Source organism: Chaetodon auriga, chromosome 13 (genome assembly GCF_051107435.1).
Source record: "Chaetodon auriga isolate fChaAug3 chromosome 13, fChaAug3.hap1, whole genome shotgun sequence".
Taxonomy (NCBI): Eukaryota; Metazoa; Chordata; class Actinopteri; order Chaetodontiformes; family Chaetodontidae; genus Chaetodon; species Chaetodon auriga.
In genome coordinates this window covers 12922418-12948851 of record NC_135086.1, presented here as the reverse complement: position 1 = coordinate 12948851, position 26434 = coordinate 12922418, and the positions used below count along the sequence as shown (strand labels likewise).

Genomic DNA, 26434 nt, shown 5'->3' with positions numbered 1-26434 from the left:
CTGCAGCACACACTGTGACCGGGTCCAAAGGCAAATCGGTGGCCGCTGTATCTCGGAGGTCTCTCGCAGGCGATCTGGCCGTGCAGACTCGGCTGATGATGAGATCGCCGTCCGTCCGTTTCCCCTCAGCTATTCCTGTGTAGGGAAGTAGACTCAATCAGCTCCTCCGCGAGTGATTGGTGCGTTGAAATGTCATGCAGTGCAGTCCGGGTACGTTATGCCGGCTATAGCACGTAATCAAGGTAAAGCATGTCTCGTATCACACCTTTAGAATAACACTCAACTTCGCAGCGTGGGGAGGTGTCCTGATGAACTGACTGTGGAGGACTGAATGGCTTTTTGTTTTGTTTATTTCGTTTGTTCTGCACATCTCTAGCTGTTATATTAAGGTCGGAATCACACAATGACCTGCTTACCGCGCGAGGCGTCGCCTGTAGGATATTATTACTGCCATACTCAAACTGATCGGGAATCAGTTTTAGTAAAATAGTGACATTAAAGCGCAATTAATACGGCAACACATAAGCAATGGGCTTCAGACTGCACCATGATTGGTAAAACCCGCCCCCTACTGACAGCTTACATGAAGTAATCAGTAGATGGAAGACTGACCTTGTAAATAAATAGTTTTCTAAGTGGAAGAAAGCTTCTCTCTTTTTAGCATTTGGATACACGTGTTATTTGTCAATAAATCTTGATAATATAATAGATTATGTTAGAGTAATGTTATTGCATTATAACCTTAATTAAAGTAGAATTTGTTGCACGGTTGTTGTAATAAACTGCATTAGTTTTTGCTTGGTGTAAATTGGCAACTCAGTGTATCACATACAGTGCAAAACACGTTGTAAACAAATCATGAAGTGTTATTCGGTTTTATGATAGATACACTTCCTATTATCTTTCTGTCAGAGGGTATATTTAAGTATTCCGAAATATAATAGTATACAGACATTATATGTAAAAATCTAACAAATAATTTTCTGTATTTTAGTTTTATATCAATCTGCCCAATTGTCTCAATTAATAGTTTGGTCTGTAAGAGTGAAAAAAAATCCAACCACAAAATCTCACAGCTGGTGATGTCTTCAGAATTTCTAAAACTCACGGCCATTAAATTATTGTCAGGTAAAATAACGGAAGCAGGATCTTTTCACATCAGAAAAGCAGGAGCCAGATAATGTTGGGCATTTTCGATCATCAAAACTGTTGCCTATTAATCTTATGGCTATTGACAAATTGATTTTTCGGCTAATCGTTCCGGCTCTAAAAACACATGTTTATGTATATTCAGCTCTGCGGTGTGCTTTCAGCACGGAGCAATGGCGAGAGCTCGATCTTCCAGTCATCATGCGCTACCAGACAGTATCCAGATGTGTTGGCGCCATCTACTGGCCGCTGTCAGCACCGTCAGTGGCACTTTTGGACGGCATGTGACATCTTAAATCGTCACACATACGTGTTACTGTCTCACACAAAGCAGCTGCCAAGTCGTTTTTACCTGACAATAATACATGAACAGAGTTTTGTTTTTCTGTGTTTGAACACAGACTTTCTTTAATGTTGAAAAAACAAACAAACAAACACTGAATTTTAACCTGAATCTCCGGAACCGAAGATGATAAATAGTGATTTTTAATATACGTCTTCCTGTGCGGACTGCATCGCTGTGTAGTAAACTGTCATGTCACGGGCATGGTACAATGTGCGCGCGCGCTTGTATGACTTTGTGTGTGTGCGTGCGTGTGCGCGCGCACGCGTGCGGTCCGTTATTTTCCGGGTTGTGCTCATCGCTGGCGGTAGTCGCTCTGCCTCAGCTGCCAGCTGACACTTGTGCTGAGGAGGTGAGGTCAAATTTGACCGTCTCTCCCTCTCTCCGAGTCTGTCCGTCCGCCCGTCCGTCTGAGAGAGAGAGAGGCTGCTAAACTAGCGCAGAATCACCATCATCATCATCATGGCGGATCAAGGCGAATCTCCGGCTCCTGTCCACCACCCGCAACCAGCGCTGACAACCAGCTGGCCAATTACCAGAGAGTCGTACGAGCTGCAGGAAGTCATAGGTTAGTACCCGGGGATGTGATGAAGGCTACTTATATTATCAGGGAAAGGCACGCGGGTTATCAGCTGTGAATGACGATGAGGGCCTACCGGCTTTTTCATATGCAGCAGCCTCCCGCAATGCTTTGCAATGCGGATGTTAACTAGAGTACCGGTGCTCAGCAGCTGTGTTTGTGGCTCCACTGAAGCCGAATCAGCTAGACGACTGCACGAGGTTGAACATGTCACACCGCCTAAGTGCGTTTTTAGTGGCTCGGGTGGTAGAGACCTACTCCAGCGATGCCAGCGTATGGCACGTGTCCAGTTTATTAGCCATTACTAAAATCACAGATGCTGTGGCTGTGTCAAACCCACGATGTGTTATTTCAGCTGTGTTATCTGTGATGGCATGTAAACAGTATGAAAGAGCCCATTACATCATCTCAAGTGGACCATATTACAAATACAACATAAACTTAATGGAATAATAGTACAGCTAATTATGCTGTTTATAGCAATAACAATAAAAGTTCTATTAGCAATAGTAGGCCTTGTAGAACTGTTAATTTTAACCTTAATAAAACTTAAAGTCACAGACTCCGAGCAGGGTTAACCAGTTCTTTTGTTTATGATTAATTTTTAAGGTTTTGATATATAAATTTCAGAAAAAAAGTGAATATGTGCATCATATTTTCAGTAAATAAAACTCAAAGTCAATTTACAATTGTGTAAAAAGTAGCAAATCTTCACACTGGAGAAGCTGGAACTAATACAATTTTTTAAACGTTTTGTTGTTTAATTATTAAAATATGAACCCGTTACCATAATAGTTGATCATTAGTTTTGTATAATTGATACAAATTGTTTAAACACTTACTTCCACAGTAGCCATTAGTCAAAGGAGGTGAATTTACGCGCACTCACTCGCTTGTTGTGCCCTGTTTAGACTAAAAACAATTGGCAGTAGCTTTCGTGTGCTTCATGCATGTTGTGACCATGATTAACCCTGTGGATGTGTGTTTTCTGACACTGTTACTTGGACGACTGTGGATATGGACTGCAGGACTTTCTTCCTGTAAATCAACTTTTGAGGAGTTTAAAAAGTTACGTGTCCCAGCATAAATCACTGAATGCTCAGTTTCAGTGTTGTCATGAATCGTTTCATTTTGAAGATATTGATTAAATGTACTAACAAATCGCAAAAGGAAGCACCCTGAATATTTTTGGCAAGTGCATGCACTGTAAGGATGAGCTGACAAGTGCTATCATCACTGATAAGAAAGAGGACCACAGCTGTGCCCTGCTGACTGTGATGTGTTCGTGGGGACCCCCCCAACACTGTTCTCATAATCAGCTCGTAAACAGATCTCATGTGTTCCCTTCTTCTTCTTCTTATCTGCCGCCAACAGTTGGCGAGCAATATGCTGTGTGTCACAGCTTCTTGTGAGCAACTTCACTACTACTCCAGCGTGGCCTGATTTGCAATGAACCAAGTAAACAACCCATCACGCTGTGGAGAAACATGCTGTAGTCAAAGTCAGCTCCTGCCATTGTGTTGGTCTAATGTTTCAGCCCCATGAAAGATGAATACCGGAACATGAACACGAAAACTGTGGCGCAGAAGGCCAGACAAATATTGCTGTAACGCCACAGAGTGATGCTCAGAGTATGAGTTGTCTCCCAGCTGAGTGATGCTCAGTGTATGAGTTGTCTTCCAGCTGTGTGTGCGGTCCCTCTTTGCTCCTGTCCACTTTGTCACTGCTCTGTTGTGGCTGTGATTCCAGGCAGCGGGGCCACAGCTGTGGTACAGGCAGCCCTCTGCACCCCCAGACAGGAGCGCGTCGCCATAAAGAGAATAAACCTGGAAAAATGCCAGACCAGCATGGATGAGCTATTGGTGAGTACGATAAATATGGGCTTATTTTTCTCAGTGTGTGTTCACAGAGCGATTTTGTACTGCTGTTTTACTACTTGTCCATCGGATCCATATGATGATTGTTCTGTGCAAGTCTGAATAACAACGTTCATTAATGTACCCAAGAGGCTGTAATAAATCATTTGCTATAAGGTTGCATATACCGAGATCTATATTAAGTTACTGATTCCTGTTAATGTGGTTTCGTATTTATATTATCCCAAAGAAAATGCATGTTGTAATGGAAAGGCTCCAAAAGTCTGTCCAGTTTAGCATAACTTGACGTGCTGTTTCTCTCTCACAATAGAAAGAAATCCAAGCAATGAGCCAGTGCAACCATCCTAATGTTGTCACCTACTACACCTCCTTTGTCGTGAAGGATGAACTTTGGTTAGTCATGAAACTTCTGAGTGGAGGTGAGCTTCAGCTGCCGAGCCAAATCCTACATCTGGCTTGATAATACGTGACCGCTGAGTGAGTGTGGTGACGCTGCATGTGTGTGCTTTGATCTGCTGATAACCAGGTAACAGCTACCTGCTTTATAACTCACTTGTACTTTTGTTGTCGTCTCAAATTATATATACAGAGTATACTATCCATCTCTTGAAAATTGAACCAGGATTAGGTCCCATTTTTAAAATATTTTGCAGTATATTACATTATTATATTACGGCCTCAGTCCCAATCTCTGTTCAGACGCTGGCACAGACAACAAGACAGTCCTGTGACTGTAAGGAGTACTGTCCTGCGCTCTTCTGTGAAATATAAATACAAAGATCGGATGAGAGCAGAGCGAAAATCTAGTTAATAAAATGGACAACTGGAAGGAAACTGAAATGAATGAATGTTTTTTTCTCTGAGTCTAACAGAGCTGCCTTATCAGCATTTCAAACAATATCTTTCATTATACATCCTGATAAAAAACATCAGATCTAAATGAGTAAAGTATTTTTTTTCTGCACAGTATTTTAGGCTTTGATGTAGTTGTATAGACGCAGCAGCATCACTCCTGCTGTAGTAAAAAAAAACAAAACATCTGTGGTCCATGATGTTTATTCGCTCTCTGTGGTGAAGCAGTGATGTTACTCACTGTAATGCACTGCCTGTTATGTTTTACTGTTTGAAGGACAACAGGCAGTGTAGCAGACACAGCAGTAATTCACGCCTGGTCATAGGTATTGATCATGTAATGCAGCCGATTGTGTGTCTCATTCGTATGTGAAAAATTAACTGAATATTTGTGTTCTTCTGTGGTGTCTTTTCAGGCTCTATGCTGGATATAATTAAGCACACAAGCAAAGAGGAGGACAGAAATCGAGCGCTAGACGAGCCCATTATTGCTACTATATTAAAAGAGGTCCTCGAGGGCCTGGACTATCTGCACAGGAATGGACAGATTCACCGGTAACACTTTTAACATTTTAACTTACTTAACGAGACCTCTAAGTGAAGGTTTGTTTCAGCTTTTGATTAGTTTATTATCAGAATTAAGAGGCTAATTGTAAAAGAACAACAGCGCCAGTTAAAACGTACTTACTGAAATCGGACTGGATTAGAGAGTTAACCCAACGGCTGAAGTTCTAAGACAATCCAAAATTCAGACCAATCAGCTAAATGTATTTAATGACCAGCAGATCAGTTGTTGTGATCTGTAAAGTCGTGCGTTTCAAGGTCACTGAGAGGCCGGCTTAAACCTCTATCGGCCCCTTGGGCAGAGTTCCAGATGGTGGTGGGCGGTGGGACTCGTTTACACAGACGGAAGAATCGATGCTGCTCCACATGACTTTGTTGTTTGACTATTTCTGTGTTTTGTTGACCTCAGGGATGTGAAAGCTGGGAACATACTACTGGGAGAAGACGGATCTGTTCAGATTGCAGGTGTGTTGAACGCGGTGCTGCTCTTCTGTAACACTTTTCTTTAGTTCAGTACAACTAAAAGCCTGAATGCCTAAATGGTGGAAGTGGATTCACAGACTGGATTAGTTCATGAAGAAAGTAATGCATATTTACATCATCTATTGTCAAGCTGTTCTTTCATGGGGCTAATAATGTTGTTAATATTTGAACCTTGATGGATCTGGTCCATCACTTCACTGAAGCTAGCAGCCTTTTAAGTGCTGGGGACTCGGATTAATGAAGATATTTACAAAAGACATTGCTGAACAATTAATTGATAAAACTGTAAAAGCTGCAGGTCGTCTGTGTGAGTTGTTAAAGAGAAATCTCCATCACAGACCCTCTCAAACAGCACATCAATGCAGGCCCAGCCCAAACCTCATGTTATGAACAGACCACAGTACGTTATGAAATGTAACATTTTCTATTTTGAATTCAATTTTCTATCCATCAATAAATTGTTAATGATGTTGACATACAGTCTAGCTGGAGATCATTCATGGCGAACCTGTCCCCAGATCAGCGTGCTTTTACTGTGGCTGATTTCCCCATCGTTGACATCATAGTCATGGCAACTGCTGGAGAGTGTCGTGTGTTGTTGCTGCTGAGTTCACACCTTGATGTTACACCGGAGAATCAGCTCCGACATCGTCGACACACAAAGTGCTTTTTTTACTACACGATAACTAGTATAAAGGTAGATAGAATATGTCTGGACTGACTGTCAGAGCCCAGTCACAAGAGATGTGACATTAATTCATTGATTAAATATTATTTTGTTATTGCCAGTCGTTCTGGACCTCTGACCTTGAATAATAAGTTTGAGAACCTCTGCTCTATCCCATTGGTGAAAAACATGGTGAGATGATATCTGATATCAAATAAAAGTTGATGTCCACCTCGCAGTTCTTTACCTGTCACAAAGGTGTTTTAACACATAATATTAAGGTAACAAAATGCTGTATGTTGTCATTTTTTTATGTTTACTAAAGCAGTCTTGACTGCAGCCGTGTCCCTGTCAACACACCCACTGAACATATACACATTGTTTTTATTTACCTGTATTTTCAGATTTTGGAGTAAGCGCGTTCCTGGCCACAGGGGGGGATATGACCAGAAACAAAGTACGAAAGACCTTTGTTGGCACGCCATGCTGGATGGCGCCAGAGGTGATGGAACAGGTGAGTCCGTCTCCATGCGTACGGACAGGCAGCTGGAAGTTCGTCGTACCTCATTTAAGATGTGCTTGCCTGAGCTTGCTTCTGCTGCACTTAGTGCTAATCCATTTCTTGATGTAATGCTATTAGCTGACGTAATTTAGACATGTTAACCACTTAAATTGCGGTATTAAGATAAAGCTCCAGAAGCTTAAATGTATGTGATACTACAGATTATTGTAACTTGATACCCACAGGTCCGAGGCTACGATTTCAAAGCAGATATATGGAGTTTTGGAATTACAGCCATAGAGTTAGCGACAGGCTCTGCGCCCTATCACCGCTACCCTCCCATGAAGGTGAGAGTTAAGCAATAAAGACTAAAGAGACTCTTGTCTAAAGGAACCTGTTTCCTTTACTTTCCACAGCATTTCTTCAACAAATTTTTGACCATTTCTTTTTTCTGTCTTTTTAGGTTTTAATGCTTACCCTACAGAACGATCCACCCACTCTAGAGACGGGTGTAGAGGACAAAGAAGTGCTAAAAAAATATGGCAAATCATTTAGAAAGCTAATAACTATGTGCCTTCAGAAGGATCCTGCCAAAAGGTCAGAGCCGCATTCCATTTATCAACCAAATGTTTCAGTGAAGAGAGCTGATGCAATTTGTGGTCAATGAAAAGCACCTGATTAACATTCAGAGAGTGCGGTGTTGTGATGTGTTTTCAACTATTGTACTTTTCTTTATCTCCAGGCCTACAGCTGCAGAGCTTTTGAAGTGTAAATTCTTCCAAAAGGCCAAGGTATTTGTTTCATCTCAAACATTGACTCGCCATCTTTGTTTGGTTTAGGCATAAATGCATTAATGTTTTTTATTAGTTTACAGTGATTATTCCTACATCGATGCGTCAAACAACACACAGTATAAAAGCACAGTGACACTGTATTTATCATGATGTACTATTGCAGGAATAGTTACAATAGAAAAGAGAAAACTTACAAATCTTTCCCTAATTCATTTCTATGTCCTCATCGGTCTATTGACTCTTCTTTGACTTTCTGGACATTTTATAGTTAAATTCATAGTATTTTCAATAATTTAGCATAATGATGATTTAGTGTGTCCTGATGTTCTGCCGCAGAAGAGGGAAAAGCTGTTAAAAAGCTCTTCTGAGTATCTGCAATGCAAAATAGAATAATTTCCATCACCAGTTAGCAGAGTTGGTATAATGTTAATTTTATGAGTTGCATTCAGCAGTAAAGTGCTGGAGCCTCCACACGTTTGCTCCATGTACACTGTTTTAGTCCCTGGTCTAGCTTTTCTCCTTTTAAAACTTCAAACTTTCATACACCTCTTGCACCCTTCAGCCAATCCAGGTGAACATTTGAAAACACAATCTGTCAGTTCACTTCGTTTTATGCTCGTATTTTGATTCATATTTAGATTTTTCTCTTGCAGAACAAAGAATATCTGGTTGAAAAGCTTTTGTGTCGTGCACCAAAGATTTCCCAGAGAGCGAAGAAGGTATGTTTACACAAGCATCCCCTGTAAGATAACTCAGTTATTGACTAAACATGAACAAATTGTGGCTGGGATCGACTGAAGTATCCCTCTACACCAGACTGTTGCATTTACAGTCAACACAAGCTACGCACTCTGACTTTCTTCAGCACCTTAAACACTTCATGCACAACCTGTTGTGTAGATTATGTAAAAATATGGGCCACGGCAGCACAGGAGGCAAACAGCATTGCTGTGCGGACATCGTGTGCCATTGGCTCCCAGTGCAGCTCCTACATGTGGCACACTGAAGACAAACAGGATTAAATTAACATTAGAGAAATACACATCACTGCTCAGTTTGCTTGCTCAGTTGCCCACTGGCCACAATTTAGTGGGAAGAAGTGCAGTTTTCAGGCACAGCTGATATTGGCTTCACATAACACCCCGCCTGGGTGGACAGGACAGAAATGGGAACGGAGGGCCACTGCCGGAGGGCGGAGTGGCCGAGTGGAGGGGTGGAAATTCACTGACTGGTCAGGAGTAAATGGAGGGCATAGTGGATAGCAGGGTTGTTACTGACTATGACGTTAACGTTTACGCACAGACGGGGCAGGGTGTCAATAAAGAGGGAGGCAGCTGTTGTGGGTAATGTGGTAACCACAGGCATCTAGCAGTCATAACAATGAGTGGAAAGGTACTTATTGCTAAATAGGTTTGTGGACTTCCTAGATTAAACTTTGTCAGTATCGTGAATTACAGCCAGCTGTTGTATCTGAAGCCAAATATGCAAGCTTGGATCTAAAATGATGGCACATGTACTTTTACACACAACACATAAACATATTCTGTGGAGCTACTTTATCCCAAAGTGGAAATGACTGAAAAATTCTATATATGTGTAATGGTCATTATATATGAATTACATAATTACACATTTCCAAAAAGTTGGGAAATTGTGTAAATCATTTGCAGTTTTCCAAAGTGTTCCTGAGTCCATGTAGAAATATCCTTTATACAATCATGTGCTCACAAAGTGGTGAATCCATCCTTGCTCGTGAACGACTGAGCCTTTCCAGGATGCCCCTTTCATACCCAGTCATGAGACTATCACCTGTTACCAGTGAACCTGTTTACCTGTGGAATGAGTATATGCCAAAAAAGATTAGCAAATAATCACATTCGGCTTTATTTGTCTTATACAAAGTCCCAAATTTTTGGAATCAGGCTTGTATAATATAGTAATAATTAATCATTGTTTTTGCATGTGGAGTCCTTGTCAATGTGTAAAATGGACAACATGCACAGTATATAAAGCCAGATAATGTCTGATTCACTTGATAGCTTCGGTGGATGAAACGCAGTATGAGCTGCAGAGCCAGTGTCCTTGATTTGTGCTGATTTGACCTACAGAGTCATCTACATTATACATTCAGCAAACATTACCCAAAGCTTGCAGAGACCAGCAATTCTGCAGAAACGCTGTTATCTCAGGATGCTGTGACCTCTTTATATTAAGACCCCAGTGGCATCGCTCTCCCAAGATGTTGTCCGGTTGCTCCCAAACCTCTGAGGTCACCTTCAGCCCCTTGACCTCTTTGAACTGCCCTTGCTTCTCTGCCCTTTTTGCACCTTCTTGCTCTGTTTCTGTAGGTTTAGTCCTGTGTGGTACTCTGTAGCCATGATAAACATGGGAACTACTATGAGGGTTTAAAAGACAAGCCTTTAAGCCAGACTTTACTCTTTAAACAGGCTTTAACCTCTCCTTGAACATACTCCGGTGAATGAAAAGGAGATGGCAGATCCTCCGGTCTGCTGTCACCAACAAAATAATTTTAAATGAATTACTTCATCTAATGAAAGGAGGGTGGGACTCTGGAATGATTTCCTCAAAAAAAGAAAGACGTGAGGAGTAGAGGAAATTGCCTCTTACAGACAAACAAGAATTTGTCAAGGCTTTGGCATTTGAAATCTGAAAAAAAAATATCACATTCAGACTCATTCAGTGTAAACTAGAGGAACGTGTGAGTTGAATAACCAGCAGAGGGCACACTAACACCCACAATAGAGCCTCCTGATGAGAAAATTGCAGACATTATTGCTTAAAGATTAGACATTAGTGGTTTACAACCAATGTGGGCTTAAATTATTGATCGCCTATGTTTTGAAATCCAGTGCAATAGACATGGATTGATATTGATTTCAAGTATACGGTCCAGTGCACAAATGTTGATGGAATGAGAATTGAGTTCTGCGTGGATGCTTTCAAATTTCAATACAGGGCATTTTCCCCGAATGTGCACCAGTTTTATTGCCTGCAAACCCTGATCTCAGTTATTCCCAACACTCTCACATTCTCATCTGAATGCCTCTATTCATGCATTTACAGTGGGATGATTTTCTTGGCTGCATGTTCTGCGTGTTAGTCATGTCGGTCGGGTGATCATGAATGGCTGCTGAGTGCATTGATCTGTGTCTGTTTTGCTCAAGGACCACGAGCAGAACTGGGGGAGTCTTGGTTCTGTGTCAGGTTTGGAAAAAAATGCGGACACCAGCAGACGGGTAGTTCTTCTTTAACTTTGTCTGAAGCTGGGGGAGTTTATGTGACCCCGGTGCTAGTGGCTTGCAGTTCTGTGTGCTGTCCCTTCAGTAACACTGTGGTGCTCTTGCTTGCCTCACACACTCTTCCAGACTATAGAGCTGCAACGAAACACAGGCTTTACCAGTGACTCTGCCCTACTCATCTACTTTGTTATGCTGGTTACATCTGCAGTTATAATACTAGTGGTACTTAACCAAATTGATGTCATGTTGGATGTCACTCTTATTTTGCCTGTTCATGTGATTTATGGTTTTCCCTTGTACTGTGCTGTGCTTATTGTGCTGTACCAAAGCTGTGCCTACTAAACTGACACAACTACTGTAAGCAACTATATGGTTTCTACTGGAATACTGAGAAGCATCTTAATCCAGCAGAGGGATAATGTGTGTATATTTTGACCAGAAATTGGCCTAGTATGACTGTTAGAGCATAAAAGACTCCTAAAAAGTCTGCAGGGAAAGAAGAATCTTTCCTGTTGGAGGACTCCCATCCTCTTTGGGAACCACAAGCAGCAGGCCTGATTCGTTTATACTTCAGACTGCGGCAGTGTATCGCTGCCACCTTGACAAAGGAAAAAAAAAGTGCTCTATTTCTTGTTAGAAATTGAACAATTTCTTGCTTTAATAAGATCTTTTTTGTTTTAAAACAAGACATTTTTCATGACCTTGTGACATATTTTGTCATTATTACTAGATACCAAGTTATGATTATTAACATGATACATGCATCTTTGCAGAGGCGACAGTGTCATCGTCTCATCTTTGTCTTGTATTAAACAACAGAGGAGGTTTTTGCTATACATACCAATTTATTGTGTTCCAGTGATGAATGAAGATGATGTAGATTTTGTGAAAGAACAGGAAAGTTTAGTGATTTGACAAGATGAAGTGAAATGCTATTAAAACAAAATTTAGATTTAGTATACCTTAATAATATGAAAAATATCTTATTATAACAGCATCTTGTAAAAACAAGGAATATGTTGGTGATTTTTTTTTTTTGTCATAGTGGCAGAAATACACCGCAGTACCAGACATATTCAACAGGTATATTTGCTTTTAATGTCACAAATGTGCAGCTGGGAGGGGAGGGGAGGGGAGGGGAGGGGATTGTTTAGGTACATCAACTCATCAGCAGTCATCATTAAGAACCACTGCTCTAATTTAACAGCCTCTAAAAACTGATGGGCTCGTGGGTAAACCACAATATGCATACGTGTCATATTTAAAAAAAACTCTGAATGACGACATTAAGTGTGCCGGCTGTGTGTCCAGGTGAGGAGAGTCCCGGGCTCTAGTGGCCACCTGCACAAGACAGAGGATGGAGACTGGGAGTGGAGCGATGACGAGCTGGATGAAGGCAGTGAGGAGGGAAAGGCAGCGGTGAATCAGGGTCGGGTAGGTGGACTCTGCAAGGGCCAGTTTTCTGACACATCAGTCATCATCAAGATTGTGTTTGAGATTTAGATGTGCATGCGAATACACAATTGAATTTTTAAGGTGTTGGCCATTATTGTTGCACATGATGTCTGACCTAACCTAACTTCCCCTCCGTCTTTGACCCACACATTCCTCCCTCCCCCCTGATCAGTCAGTGTTTTTTTGGATAGCAGATGGCTTATCTCTCAGAGAGCCTGTCATGAGGTCGCTGTAATGAGCTGGAAGATAGCTGCAAGGATTTGAGACAGGAGGAAGAAGACAGCTTTGATCAAAGAGCCCTTTGATAAATACACCCGGCTTTAATGCATGATGCAATAACTAATATGTTACCAAGAGTAATGGTATTAAGAAATAAGTTGTCGCTGATAGTATTTTACAGGGATGTTTTTTTGGCCATACTCAGGCTTGTTTCTTTCAAGCAGCTGTACTGTTTTTGTCATGAAAGCTTTTCTCATAAAAGTAAAGAATAGGTTTGGACTGACAGACGGATGGACAGATGGAGAAACATGCAGGATATGAAATCTGAAAAAAGTTTTCTGCTCCTTGAAAAGCCGAAGAAGGAAATACTTATCATTGCTGTGCACCTGTGAATATGAAAATGTTAACGTGTGTTTGATTTTTCCCTCCAGTCTCGAAGGGTCAAAGATGAGGCCAAAGATGTGAGTTAGCTCTTCCTCTCATACACCAGTTTCATCACATAATTATATATCCATTTCTTTTTGTATTTTCGTGAAGAGACAAGTTGTCACAGACAAATAAGCTGCATCCTTTCTGCGGCTGTATAATTTGGTAATTTAGCAGAGGGGCATTTTTCGGAAATGCAATTATATAGCCTGCTCGAGATGAAGCTTGCGTCATGAACTCAATTATGAATGTTTATTTCACCGCGCACATTTTTATGCAGTTTAATCAAAACAGCCAAGCACCTGTTTTAAACTGTCTGACAAAGCCAGCAAATTGCCCCTCATTGATTGTTTCGAATTGACTTTCCTGTGTTGTCTTTATAAGATGAGCTCTGATTTGATATTTACCAAGGATGTAACAGCATTTGCACAATTCTGCCTCTCATTTTGTTCCTCCCAGAATGAGGAGAACGCCAACAATGTCCCTATTGAAGGGTTGTCTATTCAGCATCCCCAGGTGAGGGATTCAGCAGCAGCACTAATTTGTCATGATTCAGTGACCTTGTTGCTGCACTGATTGTTTGTGTTGGTGCACATGTATGCTGTGCATTCTGTACATGTGCGTGTGTGTCCATGGGTGAATATGTGCGTGCGTGTTTGTGCGCACATGTGTGAATGTCGGTCTCCTGGAGCTCCTGGATGCTCTCAGCAGTAATAACTCAGAGTAAATGGCTGCCTGCCTGACAGTGCCAGCTCAGTGCCTGGGTGTATCTCATCTAAAGACTCACTGCCATTGCAACCCATTTTCTAAGGCCATTGTCATTTTGAAAATGAGCCAAGGCAGTTTGAGGTGTAGTCTTGTGCTCCAGTAAGGAATTAACTGTGACAGCTACTCAGCAGTCATTTCTTACCTCTAATGTCCATTCTTTGCCATACAAAGAGCCCATTTGTAAGATGGTAGTGATAACAGTGATAGATCCTTACACAGTATACCTTTATATATTGTTCCTTTTCTTTTCCCGTACAACTTCCCCCTGCAGCTACAATAGATGGAAGGGAAAAAATAAACCACATGAGCTGAGTGAGCGGTCACACTTGTGGTTTGTGTTTTCTGACTACATGTTCATCTTGCACTCTTGCTCTGCAGTGCAAGCTGTGTGCGAAGCTTCTTCCTCTCGTTCACAGAAAACCAGTTTATTTGTCTGAGCTTTAAGTCCATTAGTGTACCATCATCAGCTGTTCTCTCATGCAGGTCGAACCGTATGAGGACACACCCTACATTCAAGGCGCTGTGAACATGGTACTACGGCTAAGGTGAGACAGATGTTCATCGTTTTCTCAATCATCTGCTGAGGACATCACTCGTCTTAAAAAGCTTTTTAAAAATCGCTGTGTCTGTGTAGTAAAAAGCAGATTCACAAATTCCATTTCCGGATGCATCATCGCTTCACTTTCTTCTTAACATGCAGGCTATTAATACAACTAATGGTCTTTACGTGCTATGGAGGGGATCTGGCATTGGCACGGTTCCCTTCACCTCCCTTTGTCTCACCGGTCGTGTCATAGGGAGGAGAGTGTCACAGTCCATTGGCTCTCTGGCTGTGCTCCTCAGTCCGCCCTCCTCATATCATAGCACCCCTTGCTTCTTGCTGTAGTGTTCCAGGCATTGCTGTTTATGAACTAATTTCAATGGAAAAGTGGAGCCTCAGAATGATCAATGGAGACACTTCGTGTTAGAAGACAACTAAACTTAGCCCCCTTTCACTTCAACGTGTAATAAGGGAGGTTCACATTACAAAAACACTGTTTTTATCTCATATACATCATATCTTCCCTCTCCTTCTAATGGGCGAACACATAGAGAGGGGAAGCAGCAACAGACAGACAATGGTGCATTTTTGGACAGTTGAAAGTCTGCCTGTAGCTCCCTGATGAGCTGGTTGTAGAGCACACTCTTGGTTGAGCAGACATCTGAAGGTCCCTCCCCAGGCATCCAGCACAGCACAGCACAGCACAGCACAGCACAGCACAGCACAGCACAGCACAGCACAGAAAGCCATTTTACTCTGTGCTTACTAACAAAACAGTAGTCTGGGTGCAACTGGAGAGTGCTAACTGATGGGTGACCGGTGAATTAATCATTATTCAAACCTGGTGATTATCATAAACTAACAGTATTTAGTGGTTTGGGCTTTTTTGGTTCCCCGGTTTCACTGTTTATCGATGGATTTAATGCTGTTTGATCTGCGGATTTTAAAGTTCAAACGCGAGAAGGCGGATTAGATGTGGCTATTAATACTACAATTACAGCATAAAGTTTCACTGCGGCTCTTATTGAATGTAAAAATACTGTTATCCTGGTAATCTCAGAACGAGCTTGTAAAAATGTATCAAAGGAGAGCCGTGCAGCAAATAAATTAATTTCCGCAGAGAAATGCCTTCACTGCATTTATTATGATCCCAGCATTAGGCTGTCAGGTCGTCAGCTAGAAAATTCAGTATTAGAGACGCAGACATGTGATGGATGACTTCTTACATGTACGCCCATAGAGCTTGATGACATTTTTTTCCCCCAGAAATGTGAGTCTTTTAATGCTCATATATGCCCTGGCAGATTACCAGAACCTTTCATTATCCCTCTTCCTTGACATGCTCTCCAGTATGACATAGTGGATGTGTGAACGGTGGGATTTTTATATTATGCTTTCCTAAACTAGAAAAGATACACTTGACAGGACGTTACATTATATGAGATGTAGGCGCAAGATATGTGAAACCTTGTGAAAGGGTGAATAACATTAGTCGCCTCCTTGTGCACGATTTTTCCTTCAAATGCGGTTTCTGATCTCCATCTAAACAGCAGATGTTATGCCGACTTAGAATGAGTCATTTTAGGAGCATTTTGCTTTATTTTGAATGGGGCAGATTCTGAGGAAATGCTTCTTTAAGAGAGTTTTTTTGTTGCTGAGAGGCTTTGACTGGTGTGTTTTAAAGGGAATCAGCACAGAAGGTATTATGAGAGACTGCATTCATATTTTGGGATTTTCTTTGGCTGTGTTCCTATGTTTTGGGGGCAGAATAAGATATATTTAGGGGCACAAGTAGTGGAAGGCTGCATTAGAAGTGGGATGATTAAATGAAAGATTTGCCTGGAATATCAGTGTAAAGCAGACAAGCTGTCTTTGCTGGGTTTCACCATAAATTCAGAGAGGGCTGCTTTTTAAAACCTGGGTCTTGTTGTCAGTACACCAGGTAAGATATTATAATAAGATTTGGGTATGCTGGCAAAAAAAACACATCAATAAAACCCTAATTGTAAAATATTATGGTCCTTGAGAATTTGTGAACGATTAAAGTTAAACGGTGAATCCATGAAAGTAATTGCATTTGAGAGAGCAAAATAAACAGCTAATTGGTCTCCACTCTCAACTAATAAGGCAGTTTAGCTGATTAGCATGAGTTTATGGTAATATGATCCCCTCAGTAACAGAGACTGGGGAACAGCAGCAGCATGATTGGATTTTTGTCAACATTTTGCTTGGAACTCATTCAATCTTTTTACAAAGGCACTGAGGTCTCCTGAGAATACCATTGTCAGCAGTTTGAAGGGGAAGTTCAGACTTGCATAATATGCTTGCTGTTGGTGCAATGTCACTGGAGCTTAAATAGCCAAAATAGCACAGATGCAAATTGATTTCACTGAGCAGTTCAGCCCAGAGGTGACATTTCAGTGTTTTTTTCTAAAGGTTCGTCTTCATAAAGGGTAACCAGAATCTGACAAATGTCAGGCTAGCGTCTGAAATATCTTCTTAATGAATTTTAGAGAGACACTCGTGTCTATGACGTCACCATGAAGTTGGGTTTACAGCTTGCTGCCAACTTGTCAGTTTGAGACAGATATATCCCATCCACCTCTGCACAGGCATCTCACTAGGTGTCACTGGAACAGTAACAAGGACATAATGCCCCGTTGGCTATCCACCCTCGGCTTATTATATGATATATTTTTGGGTTTTCGCCCCTCAGTTGAACAGTGTGTTACCCTGGATTCTGGGAAACTGTGACCGGCATTTTTCACAATTTCTGTAGACTGAAGGAATGTCAGTTGGCAAAAATATTGTAAATATCAGATTAAGCAGTGATAAAAACAATGAGGTATAGCTTTATTTCATAGGTCTATAATTTCCTTGAAAGAAGAACTGTTTTAATCCAAGAATATTTAGTCGGTGCACATTTATTATTGGAAACTGCATTCTTCAAATTTGTTGAATATTAAGTTTGCCTCTTGATGAATGTAGCATGAGCAGCTGACCTGCTGTTCGCTGACTGAAAGAGTCTCTGGCTTACGGTAGCAATTAGCTTGAATTAATTAATGGAAAGCCTGGAGACTGAACACTGTCGTAATTTCCCTATAATTAATACCAACCAGAAAGGTTCTATGAAATTATTAGGAAGATACTGGGAAAATATGCAGCTGTAAGAGTTAGTGGTTTTTTGTTTACAAGCAGTATGCATTTCAATTTTCTGTGTGAAAACTGAATCCTGTTTTTTAATAAGGCGATAAAATTGATTACATTTTTCTGTTTACGTGCATCCGGCCGTTTGATATGCTATTCATTAAGATATGAGCCGTGGGTACTTTTTCAGTCATAGCAGTGGATCCTCTCCTCACATATAATGACTGTGTTTGTCAGTATGTGTAAAAAGACCCTTCCTTCCTGTCAGTGTGACATACAATTTAGAATAAAACTATGTCGCCTCAGTAGTGCATCTGTTTGTTGGTCTTGGCATCGTAATGTGTTGCATTTTCTGTGATATATCTACATTTTTCTTATCTTGAAATAACAGTCGGCTCTACTGTCAGTAACCTCTGCGACAGCCAACAATGCAGGGCTGTAATGTGTTTGGCTGACAAACAATACCAAGTGTACATTTTGAGTATTGCCTGATAGATTTCCTTTACAGTCTCCTTCATGTTTGCCAGTGAAATCCATAAAATCACAGATCTACACTATCTTTTCCAAACAATGTGTCATTAATCTGCCATTGTCCAGTGGGATTATTATGTCATCACACATACGCAAGTTAGTTCACAATATCAGAAATATAAATGCGGTTGGTGGGTGAAATGCTAATTGTCCTGCTGTTGAACTGCACGCTATGAGAGTGCTCTAACATCATGGCAGTGTTCAGTCTCCTATATTTGGCTAATCCCAAAGGATCCTGATGTAGCCTGACAGAGTGCTTTCTAAACACCGTTTTCTACAGAGGGGGCAGATTTTAGGCAAGATCTGTTTGGGCAGGGTTATGATCCTCTGACGTGCATGTTGCCTCGCCTTGGCAGCGTGCACCCTCTGCTTCCACTGCTGGGAATAGAGACGTTGTTTACGTCCATCTGCTCCACCGGAGTTTTTACCTTGTTTTTTGCTTTCTCAACCGTAGCTCTCTAAAATTAGGCTTTGTGTATATGTGTGTGGAATCGTGGCTATAATATGTGAAATGATGGTTGTGGGCCGGCCGTGTGATTTATTTAACTAGACTACAAACCAAATTAATCCTCTCCTGCTGTCTTCTTTTGGGGAGCATTGGCTTGTCCTGCTCTTACCAGAATCCGGCTGCGCTGCTGTCACAAGTTTTAAAGACAGATTTCTAATGCCAGTGATGCAAATTAATGCGGTTTATTGCTGCAAAGAGGCTGAAGGGCATATTTCATTAATGCAATCAAAGAAACTGGGTTTTCTTTTCTCAAATTTTACTGCATATCACACTAAAATCAGGTTTGCGTTTAATCTTCACCGAACAGAGAATCTAAACAGGTACAGTAGATGCACACAGATGAGCAGATGGCAACACTTTCTGTACTTCTTTGTGTAGTTTTGAGAAAAGCAACTATTTTGATATCTTCTTTTCAACTCTACAGTATAATGCAAATCTCAGTGGGTGCAGCAGGTGTGAAGTATGCAGGAGAAACAGTTAGACAGCTGTTACCTTCGTGCTGCTCATTATGTGGAAAACTACTGAGACATGTCCTCTGCACATTCTCTATAGCTGGTTCATCCACGGCTATGGCACATTTTCCCACAGGTGCTTCGCTTTTTATGGAAAACCACAGTATGTGACAAGCAGAGTCATTCAAAGCATCTTTTCAAAGTGAGGGGAAATTCATTTTCAATATAATCTTCATTACTTTTCACAGCAGCTCATTTACCTAATCATTGTGTTAATTACTTGGGGAACAGCTATTTATACTTACTGTATGTAAACAGTGGATCAGAATGAATGTACAATGTGAAAGGGGGTCACTTTAGTGCCTTTCAGCTCCTGTTTTGGTTTTCCTGCCTGCAATATTACTGTTTTATCATTATTTTTTCATTTTAAGTACAATTTTCAGCAAAAACACACTCAAAACAAAGAAATCATCTGTACCTGCCTAGCTCCAAATGGTACACAGACACAGTAACGAGTGAACACAGTGGAGCAGTTAGCAGCAAGAGATCTGGACATTTTCAAGAGTTGGTAGAGACCAAACAGAGTTTCAAGGAGAGTGAACACAAACTTCAAATGATGATGAGTAAGAACACCACTGTTTGCTAACATGATCGCCGTATCAACTTTATCGCGTGATAGTATGATATTGGTTTTACAGCTTGTTTCTGCTGCCCCCAACTGGTCAAAACATCATTTGATGCAAGTTTGAGGACAACAATCTCTACTATGCATTTGTCTCTGCTTCCTTTAAGTGTTGCCCCTTGTTTTCCTGCCAGAGGAGACCCATAGAAACTGTCAACAGAGAGAGGTGCAACACATTTAAATCTGACATTTCACATGCTACTTGTTCCGTCACATCCTCGTGTCTCTTCTTTCAGGAACTCCAGGAAGGAGCTGAATGACATCCGCTTTGAATTCACCCCGGGGCGAGGTAAGAGCTCTGCCTGTATGGATTTCAGTGTGCTTTTCCTTCTGTGATAACATCTTCAGGCACTGTGAATTCTTGTGTGTGTAATGGGTAATGACAGTGTTTGTGCTCATGACGGTATCTAATTCAATATCTAACACAATTACTCGCTAAGTGGAATCTTGCAGGCCCAATATTTGTCATGTTGTTCCCCCACAAGACACCGCTGATGGCGTTTCCCAGGAACTGTTCTCGGCCGGCCTGGTCAACGGGCACGATGTTGTTATTGGTAATGTTCCACCTCTTTATTCTGGTAAATTGTGTTGTCTGAATACAAACTCATATAAGTCCATCTATCTACTGTAAAACATCACTTAGTGAGTATCATGCTTTTATCAGAACTGCTGTCACCGGAGATATTTATACATTTATTTCATTCATCTCATTTCCACAGAACCTGACATCACTGAAATTGATAGAAACAGTTTTTTTTTCTAAACATCTTATGTGGTTTGATTAAAGTCTAAAAATGGAGCTGATCGCAGAAGATGTCGTATTTTCCAGTGTTGATGCTGACCCTTCATCTGTCCTCTACTGTTGCACAATGTGCTGAAATTGAAATCTCGTTTGATATTATTTGAACGCCGTGCTGTTGTTTGCCCTCTGCATTACAGTTGCTGCTAACCTTCAGAAGATTGTAGATGACCCAACTACCTACAAAGTATTGACCTTTAAGCTGGTGAGTGTCCACATGATTGATGGTTGATGACACCCTCTCGGGTTTGTCCTGGCTGACACTGTCCAGCCACAAACAGCTTGTTGATGAAAGCCTCGCTGAGGAATGTGAGAGTTATTAGAGCAAACAAACCGCGAAGCTTCGGTGTGAAAAGCATGTTTTGTTGGTGAAGGACATGGGAGACATTAGCAGATTCTTACCCACGACGATTCTAAATCATTTCACGAATACCACAAATAGATTTTGGTATGTTGTTAATAAAGTTATGTTGATGGAATTGCAAAAGCATAAGTCAACCGCAAGAGCACTCAGATGTACAGCATGCACGCGCTATTCTGTAGCTCATCCTTCAAATACTGGATGACAATGGCTTTCCCCAGTATTAACGTTGTACCAGAAAGGCTGTTCTCCACTGCTGGAGATATTCTATTAGCAACAACAAAGCAGAGCACTGCGTTTAGAACACAAGCTGTCAGTAAATTACACTTTTACTTCCTTATTCTCCTCCAGACAGAAGACTGTAACATGCTTTTAAATCAATGCAGTCAAATTCAGAAGCCGCATGCTCGCACCGTTCTGTGTATCTTTATGTTCAGTCAGAAAATGACCTTCGTCGTTACCAAGCTCAACTGCTACTTATGTTTCATATTACGTTTCAGTATAGTGAGAGCCTGAACATAGTGCACCTCTTTCTGTTTAATCAATTGAGAATCGAGTTTTCAGTCGACAGAGGGTTCAAGGATTCCGCCCCTGTTACGACAGTAGATGGCTGATGTGAGTTGAAATACAACATTTTAATATCTTTCAGAATGAACAGAAAATGTGTATTCTGTTCTTTCAATGTTTTGGTGCTTTGATCCCTATTACATACAGCATGTACTGTACGTCCTTGGTTGAGAAAACAATCTCAACTCAAGGTCCAGTTAACTCTTTCCACTGTATCTCACATTCTTGACACTGAACTGTAGATAATCAAACTCAGAATACTGACAAATAATGAATGATAACTTTAAATGAGTCATTTACAGCAAAACATTGCCTTCTCTATACCCACATTACATCTATACCTTACAAATATATTGCCCAAATGAAATGAGATATGCTGCGTATCTACAGTAAACATTGCATGTTTAAATACAAATACATTTAATTCATATTGAGTTTTTGTGTAGGTGGACATTTTGATACATGTCCAGTCATAAACTAGCTCCTATTTACTGGCAAGAGCTTTGCCAAAAAAGGCTCTGGTGGCATTTTTGCCTCAGGGTTTTTCAGGAATTCTTTTGATATTGAGCATCTTCCAATACTGAGTACGATCCAGTGTCTATTTTTGCTGTACGTTTGTTTGTGTAACACAGCTGCACAATGTAGATTTAGCCCACAGGAAGCCCACATTAAAATGCTAAAGTAATTAAAACATGAAATATACCTTGTATCACAGCTTTTCTTTGACGGTTTTCTATAATATTTTGCATCATGTCCCATTGTGTTCTGTGTTATCTGTGGAGAGAAGTGTTGGGATTTGGACAACCTGTCGTCATCTCATGCATGGAAGTGTGAATGAAACACTGAAGGTCAAACACAGTTTTCAACCAACAGCAGTGCTGTTTCCTTTCTGCTGGCGTCAATCAGCGATGCAGCGTGTTAAATGATAACTGAAGATGTTGGATGCAGTTTATCTGTTTGTTTGCTGTATGGTTCACCCGTGGGTCACTCTTGACTACAGTAATGTTTATAGGACGTCTGCACACGATCCAGACTCATTTTGTTACTTCATGTGTAAAGAGGACAGAGTGCATGTTGCATGTTCCACTTTAAGAAGTCACCTTTGTAAGACTATTTGAGAAACCAAAAAACGAAAAAATACTTCGCATTAATGTCAGTCCCGGATTTGACAAAAATATGTAAATGATGCTTTATTGACCTTTCTGTATTTGTGGGTAAACAGCATCTGTGCTTCAGGTCACAGTGCTTTACAACGTGACCTTTCTGCCATGTTGTCCTCATCAGCAGCTAGTGAGCACTGCAGGTGGAGCAGTCTCTGGAGAGTCAGAGTGAGGGCAGTGCTGGCCACACCATGAGATATATAGACAGGCTTCTATTTCCATATGTTAACTCTGCTCCACTGCAGACAGTGTAAAAACTGCCTTTTTCCGAGTGAAGAGTTACGAGTGCGGTGTCACAAAACCCAGGGAGTGAGAATAATTACCCTCGCTGGGGGACCAGTTTGTAACACTTTATGCAGACAATTTATGGTGTGTGTGGCACTAGAAAGACTTTATGACTTAAACTGAGCAAGAGGTCACTATAGACTCACTGTTTTCATCACAGTCCTTCCGTGTTTATCAGACAACTGCAGAGGTCTCAGACCCCCAGAGAGATGGAGTCTCTCTGCAATCAGGTGTGAATTGCTAGAGGCCGCCGGGTTTTAGGCCACTCATTCACGCTGCTTTTCTACAGGAGGAGCGCTGATGAAAAAGAAAAACACTCTGGTTTTCAGGGAACACAAAGCTAAATGCTTGCTGCCTTTAATTTTGCCTTCGTGAATAGAATCAGAGAAGCCTGAAAATTGGGCTGAAGTCAAGGGCAGGGAGGTTGAACCGTCAGTAAAATAAATTTTGCGCTTTGTTACTGGGAGCTATTAAATTTAGAGAGGTTGTACTACATGGCCAAAAGTATGTGGACACCCAAACGTAGTATAAGCAAACATTACACACGTGGATGACATCATCTCATTGCAAAATTATAGGCAATAATATGTTGCTATAACAGCATCCGCTCCTCTGGGAGGGCTTCCAGTCAGATTTTGGAAGCTGGCAGCAGGGCTTTGCTCCCCTGGGTTGGGAACAGATGTTAGGTGATAAGGCCTGACTCGCACTCAGTGTTCCAGTTCATCCCAGAGGTTTTGGTTGGGATTGAGGTCAAAGGCTCAGTGCAGACCAGTCAAGTTCCATTTCTTCGTGGACCTCAGTTTGTGCACGAGGACGTTGTCGTGTTCAAACTGGAAACAGTCTTCTCCAAACTGTTACCATGAGGTTAGAGGCACACCATTGCCTAAAATATCCTATATATAATATGTAGCCTAATACAAAATATACTCCCACGTTATGATTTCCTCTCAATGGAACTGAGGGGACCAGTCCAAACTGGGAAGAGCAGCCCCTGACCAAAAATCACATAGTGTGTATATGTTACATACAGTTTGATAACACACATGCATTTTTCAGTGTGTGCAAACTACAAAAGGATCAAGGCACTCAGACTTCAAAATGTTTGTTTTCACATTTAATCCAGCTGCATGATAGGGATGCTCTGACCCGATACGCTGCAGCACAAATGGAGCCAATACTGACCTTATTAAACAGAATGGGTATTGACCAGATGTGACTCACCCTGCTGTTTCTTACTCACTGTTGTTATAAAACTGAAAGAGTGCAATTGTATAAACCTTCTAGGACTCTATAATTAACATTTGCACAGCCTGAAAAGATCGTTGATATGAATGTCTCCATTTCTAGTACAAAAATAAGGCTGGCGATATTCTGTATTTTCTCACTGTCAACAAATCCTGTGAAAAGACCAAAATCAACAGTGTAGTCAAGGTTCAGACAGGCTATAAGGAGTAAAAATCAAACACTTTCAAGGAACTTAAAACAAACATTTCCAGACTTAAACCTTTAGAAAATATCTAAATTTTTACTATAAATGCAAAGGCGAAAAATGAACAATTCCTTCCTAGCCACAACGATTAGTCTGTATTGTCACTGTGCTGGTGATTAAAATTAGAGCCCTGGTTAGTCCATCTCAGTACTTTCCAGATTGCCTTCCCTGTTTGTGCCGCTCAGCTCTAAGCCCGCTGGTTCCTGCTGAAGGTTGTTACTCTGCAGCTGTTCTAGAGATTTTGCAGGATTTGTTCTGTTGATGGAGATGAAAGCGAGAGGATGCAAACTCGCCCCGCTGACCCCGTCTCCCTTTTCATGCAGGCGTCCGGCTGTGACGACACGGAGATCCCGGACGAGGTGAAGCTGATCGGCTTTGCACAGCTAAGTGTTAGCTGATGTCCTCTTCATGCCTGAAGCAGGTGAGACAGGGGAGACAGTTCAGGGCAGACAGACTGAGGAACACACCACCACTTTCTGCAACATCTTTCCCAGCACCTTACCTAAAAAGTCACTCCACCTCCCCTCCCTCACTCCTTTTCACCTTCCCCGAGGCCAAGCTCCGCTACCGCCCCGCTTACAACTCCTTAGCGCCCACTTCCCTGCTCACTGTCCCCTGACCTTTAACCTTAACAGCATTCCACCGCCTAGCGCACAGACCGGGATCAGGATACAGCCCAGGAACCTAAAGATGTACTCAGGTGGTGACATAAGGTGATTAAGATGTAGCTTTGAATGTTTTATTTATATGTTTTACACCACATTACCTTTGTGTTCAGCACAGCTCTCATTATTTATTGAAATGAGATGGTATTTTCATTTTGTTTCTCACGCTGTTTTGTTGCCACAGTGAAAACGGATTTGCTTTGACTTGCATCTCACAAACCCACTCATTTGTGATGTTTCCCTGAGGTCTTTGTCAGAATGTAAGATTTTGTTAATTTATGGGGGAAAAGCACATTTTCATAATAACATAATGAATGTCTAAAAGGAGAATGAATTGTATTTCTGTGTCAAGACCTGTTTTACATTGACAAGAAGGGAACCCTTTGCTTGAGTGTGCAGAAAACAAAATGAGACCTGGATGCTACTGTGTATAATTTGCTGCTCTTGACAGTGCTAATGCTTCAAAATGTTAGAGGTGCCTTGTTCATTTTTCTGTGCCTAAGATAGTCAATGAGTGAGACCACACAAAGAGCAGAACCTGCTGATTACCATTTCATAAATGTATTACTATTACAGCAATGACACAGTTCGAGTCAAGTATCTTAACTAAATGAGACAAGCTACAATGCACTTTTGGGCTGAGTGTGTGCACCCGACAAGCAGATGCTTAGCCCCTGGAGACAAGTTAACGTGTGCTTTTGTCACCAGACAAATAAAACATAACACAACCTGAAGTCAATTAATCTGCTCTGGTTGACGTGTATTCAGATGCCGGGTTAACAGGCAAAGCCACAACAGTTTAATTTTCTCGCTCTGTCCTGCTGCACTACAAAACCTTTCATTCCCAAAAATAGTAGTTTCTAAAATGTACTGTATGACAATGCATCTGAGGATGAAACCAAAAGGCAACTATTGAAAGGGTGACGAGCCATTTGTTTGTCCAAACAAGTCCAGTAGTACTAAATTATTTTTAAGTATTGAGGTGGTAAATATTAACTTCTACTAAATTCTTTATTATGAAGTAATTTATTGTGTTTTTTTTATGTACAGTATGTGTACCATTTCAGCATATTACCCCTGTTCCCTCTCTGTAATCTGTACAATTTCTGACGAGGAGCAACAATAAAGAATTGATATTATTTAGAAAAGATGTGGAGTATTTACTATTAGCTGAGTGTCACACTACAGTCAATTATGACTTAATAGCACTTACACTCAAACCTGAAGGATGATTTTGAGCCCAATATATACAGCCCAATATAACAAGTCACATATTAACCTCACAGGGCTTTTCAATCTGTCCAGCAT

General features: G+C 41.1%; 1 protein-coding gene across 1 annotated transcript; it reads left to right on the top strand.

Moving 5' to 3' along the window:
- Positions 1-116: 116 nt before the first annotated feature.
- stk39 (serine threonine kinase 39) lies at positions 117-26276 on the top strand. Its single transcript, XM_076746283.1, has 18 exons — positions 117-2060; positions 3822-3934; positions 4260-4368; positions 5218-5356; positions 5775-5830; positions 6920-7029; positions 7263-7364; positions 7481-7614; positions 7760-7808; positions 8465-8530; positions 12383-12505; positions 13177-13206; positions 13631-13687; positions 14423-14484; positions 20037-20089; positions 20286-20354; positions 20740-20804; positions 24785-26276. The coding sequence occupies exons 1-18, from the start codon at positions 1955-1957 to the stop codon at positions 24857-24859; spliced, it is 1518 nt and encodes a 505-aa protein (XP_076602398.1). The 5' UTR covers positions 117-1954; the 3' UTR covers positions 24860-26276.
- Positions 26277-26434: the final 158 nt, after the last annotated feature.

Bases quoted from the DNA above. Each gene is read 5' to 3' on its own strand.
- stk39 (XM_076746283.1), top strand. From the start codon at position 1,955: ATGGCGGATCAAGGCGAATCTCCGGCTCCTGTCCACCACCCGCAACCA. The intron at 4,369-5,217 runs GTGAGCTTCAGC...GTGTCTTTTCAG, and splicing joins CATGAAACTTCTGAGTGGAG to GCTCTATGCTGGATATAATT. The intron at 7,809-8,464 runs GTATTTGTTTCA...TTTCTCTTGCAG, and splicing joins AATTCTTCCAAAAGGCCAAG to AACAAAGAATATCTGGTTGA.